Source organism: Chamaea fasciata, unplaced genomic scaffold (genome assembly GCF_029207755.1).
Source record: "Chamaea fasciata isolate MVZ Bird 193981 ecotype frontalis unplaced genomic scaffold, bChaFas1.0.hap1 SCAF_10, whole genome shotgun sequence".
In the NCBI taxonomy this organism is placed as follows: Eukaryota; Metazoa; Chordata; class Aves; order Passeriformes; family Sylviidae; genus Chamaea; species Chamaea fasciata.
In genome coordinates, this window is record NW_027094095.1 from 4,918,549 (window position 1) to 4,924,102 (window position 5,554).

General features: G+C 55.3%; 1 protein-coding gene across 1 annotated transcript; it reads right to left on the reverse strand.

Annotated features, from left to right (window-relative positions):
* Positions 1-2,778: 2,778 nt before the first annotated feature.
* Positions 2,779-4,165, reverse strand: LOC136294906 (protein FAM163A-like). Its single transcript, XM_066193095.1, has 2 exons — positions 4,073-4,165; positions 2,779-3,180 (listed from the first exon to the last, which is right to left on the reverse strand). The coding sequence occupies exons 1-2, from the start codon at positions 4,163-4,165 to the stop codon at positions 2,779-2,781; spliced, it is 495 nt and encodes a 164-aa protein (XP_066049192.1).
* Positions 4,166-5,554: the final 1,389 nt, after the last annotated feature.

Here is a 5,554-nt window from a genome sequence, read left to right on the forward strand (position 1 = left end):
TCACAATAAAGAGATAAACTATAAAACTGTGGATTTGGGATGCATGTGCCTAGGCCAGAGCCAAGGGAGGAGCAGGGGAGACAAGGGGAGCAAAAGCAGGAGCCGGAAGGGTGGAGAGGAAAAATCCTTGCACCAGTAGAGCTCCCAGGCAGCACTGGATAAAGCCCTTTTGGTGTTGCCTGCCAAAAGAACAGAAACCACTCCTGGTTTGTATTTCAAAGTCCTCGTTTATTTCTGACATTGAATTTGGACCCATAGCTGAGCAACAAAGACAGAGAATAGTAACAGGAGGAATCTAAAGTGGAAAAAAATCTGGGATCCCTGCCCCTACCCCATCCTGTTCTTCCACCAGCTCCCAAACCTTCCAATTCTCAGCTGCATCCCCCCCGTTTCCAGCCCTTCCAGACTCACCCATTTCCCTGTAGCCGTGCCAGCCCCCGGGTGTGTGTTGGCCGCAAGGCCAACCCTCATCTTGGCCATCTGGCTGCTCTGGAACTGCCTCCCCAGCCTCGGCGCCTCGCTAGCCCGCGACAGGTCACGCTTAATCTGCTTGTGATGAAGATGACAAATTGAGTGGCTTTCCTTTAACCACAAGGGTGACCCCAGAAACGTGTTATTCCCACCCTCTGGAGGTCACGGCGCTGCCGTGGTGGTGGGAAGCCTTTCTGTGTGCCAAGAGGTAGAGTTGGATGCCAGGAGCTGCCGTGTCCGTGTGCTGGCTCTGCGCCCGCCAAGAGGACGGCAGCACGGGGCCGTCTGGCAGAGACCATGCTGGGACACATTAACTTCTCGTGGCTCCCAGCGTGATGAGACCTAGCTGAGCAGATGCTCTAGTAGGAAAGAACAGGATTTATCAAGATAGCCAAGATTTTCTTCCAGTTACAAACCATGTTTTCAGGCAGGAGCACTGGCTGTATGGGAGGCAGTAGGAGCTACAGACTATTGACCAGTGGGATCCAAAGAGCTTTGCTGCTGGTAACTTTCATCTTCCAGCTTGCCTGCCCTTAATGTGAGAGGACATTAAAACCTGCTATCACTATTTGGAGGATGGTAAGAGACTCTAAAAGTGATGCAGCCAGACCGAGTCTCCCGATAATGGAAATGCAATGTCTTTTTGGGCTGGGGGTGGGGGAAGATGGTGCATAACGTTTGCTCAGAAGTGTGTGTAAAATGCAGGCTGGGGCAAGGTGTTCGGTTACAAGGACCATCACCTTATTTTGCCTGGCTCCTTTCTTCAGATCAGAGGTGCCAAGGCATGGGCAGGCCCAATGTGTACATCAGCCTTTTGCCTGGTGACGTGGCCATTTGAGGCTGGTGCACCGTGTGTCTCTGTGCTGAGACCTACTTTTTCTGTGTGTGAACGGGGAGGTCAAGTCCAAATCCTGTGAGCAGCGCGATGATTTCTAAATTGCAGTGGTGAAAATAAAGCCCCATCACTCACATTTCTGAGCAGTCCTACCCCATATTGCAAAGGTATGGCAAGGGTTTCCTGCCATTGCCTCCAACAGCACCCGCAGGGATCACTGCTGTCCCGGTCCCTCCTCCCTGCTGTGAATGGGAAGTGCTCAGCAGAGCAGTCCTGCACTGGTTGCTATGGAGGTGCCTGGGAATGATGGAGATGTCCCTTTAGTAATTTTTCACCTAATTTGATTTATGGAGGAAGAAGAAACTTTCCCACGTTCATTTTTGCAGAAAGGCAGAGTCACTGGCTGTCACTGCTGGCTGCAGTGCCGGTGAACCCACGTTCACAACACGTTCAAGACATTTTGGTCTTGAACCCTCTTCTTTCAGAAGCAAAAGCAGGGGGAGACCCCAACCACCTGAACATCACAGTCCAGTGGGAGGGCCCTGCAAAGGAGATGTGAGCCAGTGGGCTCTGCTGTCACTGTCAAAAGCAAAATCTGTCCTAAAGTCAACCTTCCTCTGGCTGTCAGAGCTGTCAGGGTGGGGCTTTGAAAGCTGAAGGTGACCAAAACTGCAGTTATTTAGGAATTCAATTCTTCCCATTAGTAAAATCTTGCCATAGTCATGGGTCCAAGTTAAAATTGCTCCTAAGAAAGCTTGTGAAGAGTAGAAGAGGTGTGGGCTTCGGCCGCAGAAGGACTGGCCTGTGCCTGTTGGGGTGGGTGAGCACTTTTGTGAGGAACTTTGCCTCCCCCGGCAGTGACCTAAATTCATGTCCCGAACTTCTTCAGCACGTACCAAGACCGAAGCGGGTGGGAGACGGTGCCCTATCTTACACTTGAACAGAAAACTAACTGCTAGCGGCAGCTGACACGGTACGAGGGGAGCAGGACGACCTGGATCTTCCCTTCTTCCCTCGCCCATCGCCGAGGAGCGCCGCCATGCCCTGCTGGGCACTGGGATTCACCGGGGATGGCAGCTGGCGGTCGATCAGCCCATTGCTCCCTGCGCCAGAGGCAGCGGACGTCACCTCGGGGGGCTGTGAGGGGACACCGAAGGCCTCGCTGGGCTCAGGGAGCCGGGGGTAATTAAATTAGGTTGTACTGTACATAGCCCTCGTTAGACAAGTCCCTTTGGGAGAGAGAGAGTAGAGAATAATGACACTTATGATGGATTCAGAGGTGGCCGGTTCAGCGTTGCCCTCGGAGGTCTCACTCGCCTTCCGGCCCGCGAGGCTGGGCCGTGCCGGGCGGCTCAGCAGGGCCATGCTGGCCTCGGGCTGGGCTACGGGCTCCTCTCCTCCAAGACAAGTGAAAAGGCCCTTCCCTGGAGCGGGCGCCGGCTGGGGACACCCTGCGCTCGCGGCAGTGGCGACTACACCTCCGTGCTGATGGCCCGCGGGTTGGGGACGCTGTCGCGGAGGAGGCCGTGGCGGCTCAACGTGTAGCCCTGCAGGGTGGCCATGTTGAGCGGCGGCCCCATCTCCTTGTAGCAGGCGGGCGTGTAGGTGACCCTGTCGCCCCCGTTGCGCACCGTGTCGGCAGTCCGGATGTAAAAGGGGGAGCCGTAGGGGGAGCAGGTCGGGCAGTAGGGGTGAGCCCCGTGCTGGTTGAGCTCGCTGGGCGGCGCGGGGCTGCCCTGCCCGTCCACCATGCGGGAGCTGCAGGCGTTGCACATGACGAGGTGCGAGTGCGCGGGCAGGTCGGGCTCTTCCTCTTCCTCCTCCTCCTCCTCCTCCTCTTCCTCAACGGAGTCATTTTTCTTACAGCAGTAGTACTGCAGGAAAGGGAAGGGGTTGTGTGAGGGGAAGCGGAGCAGCCGGCGGGGCGACCCTGCCACATCCCCACTCCCCTCATCCCCCTGCCCCACAGAAACCCTCCGGGGCCTCTTGCTGATCTGCTCCATCATTCCTGGGTCCTGTGAAGCGGCAGAAGCCAGACCAAACCTGGAGCTGAGCGTGCTGCAGGAGGCACCTGCTGAGGAATTCACCCTCATCCCCCTGTGAGATTTGCAAGGGGAATTTTACCCTGCCGGTATTTCATCCTGCCAGTATTTCATCCTGCCAGTTGGAAACTGCTCCAAGTAAGCGCTGTGCTTTCCATCACACGGGCATTGCTGCATGGCCCAGACTTCACATTAACTTTTAAAGAGCAGGAGGTTGTAGCTAGCCGTTGTTGAAAGCCTCCTCAGTTAATTTACAAGGGGGGAAAAAAAAATTATATAAAATCTCCACCTGGTATTGCAAACCCAGCCAAGCCTGCATCTCAGTTAGGAAGTGCTGCAGAGCCTCAAAAGCCTCAGGGCAGTACCCCCCACATCTAGAGGAGGGAAGGACATAACTGCAGCACCTGGGGGAATAGGAGGTTTCACCTCCCTGCCATCACAGGCAAAAAAAAAAAAAAAAGAAAAAGAAAAAAGAAAAAGAAAGCCCATCCAGACCCTTCCTGCAGCAGCACTTTGGCCCGGGGAGCACAGAATCATAAAATATCCTGAACTGGAGGATCGAGTCCAGCTCCTGGCCCTGCGCAGGACAGCCCAAAGATCACACCATGTTCCTGAGAGCATTGTCCAAGCACTTCTTAAGCCCTGGGAGGCTTGGGGCTGTGACCGCTGCCCTGAGGAGCCTGTTCCAGTGCAAGGTGGGAGTGGCAAGGTGGGGGACACTCACCTGTAGCCTACAGTAGCAGAGCACAGCAATGATGCACAGTAGGATCACCGTCGCTAGGATTCCCCCGGTGATAACAACAGTTCCCGCTGTCATCCGACCGATTCTCCATCAAACTCTGGAAGGCAGGGACACAAAACTCACCTTCCCTGGTTTTGTCATCACATCACGGACGTGATGCCCCCAAGCCATCCCAAAATATTGCATCCTCATTCCCCTCTCCCCAGCTGGAAAGGTATCATCCAATATTCTCCCCCTCCTCTTAGTGAGAGGACACCTGAAATGCAGCATCGAATCCTGTCACTGTTATTGCTGTTCTGGCTTGGGGTCTTTGTCAAACACCCCACAGCCCACTGGCGAAACCTCGCCCTTACTGAGCCAAAAGGGATGATTTCCACCCTCCTGGAGGGAAATCCAGTTTCTGCTTCAAAATGCAGGAACAAACCTGGGTTTTGACCAGGAAAAGCCAACAAGGAGCCTCTGAACTCCACAATAGTCTGAGCCCAAAAACTGTGCCCCAGCTGCTTGTCAGGCTCTTACAAGGCTGAGCAGCTCCTGCCCCCATCCCACGCCATGGCACCCTGGGGATACTCACGTTCAGTGACGGAGGCGTTGGACCTGGAACAAGTGGAGGGAGAGGTTAGACATGGCCTGACAGCACCCCTTGCACCTGCCTGCCTTTCCCCATTTTCCAAGAATTTGCCTTGATTTGGGATCTGCGGGAAGCCCTGCTTCACCCCCATGCTATTTTCTTTAATTTGAAGCAGGGAAAGGAGGCATTTCCCAAGCTGGGAGCAATGCTCTACAGGAACAGGGTGCAGGCCTGGCTTAGTCAGCACTTGGCCTTTTCCACTTTAAAATTTATTACCAGGAGGGCGGATGCGTCGTCGCGCTGATGTTTTTGGTGCTGCCGGGAAATGAAATCTCTCCTCCATCCCCTCCAGGACAGGTGAGCCCCAGCATCCCCCTCCCACCCCACGGACACTTACCCGGAAAAGGACAGGCAGGATGTCACAGTCACGCTGGCCCCGGGCTGGACGGTGGGGACAGGCAGCACCACATGGCCACAGGGAGACTCAGCGGCCCTGGGAGGGAGAACGAGGGGAAAAACTCCACCGTCAGCTCATCGCCCTTCCCAAAGGGGCTGCCCAGTGCCCCCATCCCCACCAATGCCCCCTGTGTCACCGCAGTGGGGCTAAACTAATTGCTTTATTTTAGGGACACTGTCAGGAAAGGTGGGTGCTGCAAAGGTGGGTAAAGCAAACTGCCAGGAAAGGATGATCCCGTGCCCCAAACCTGCCATTTCACCAAAACTGAGGGCTTGTAGCAAGAAGTGGGTGCAGCCATTGCCCCGTCACCTCTCGGCCCGGCGGCGACGCCCAGCGCAGCCGCATTTCATTATTGGCCCCCAGGTCCCTCTGTGCCTCGTCCAGAGCAAGGATAATTGATAGGACCCAAGTGCCAGCCCGTTGCAGCTGAGGAGAT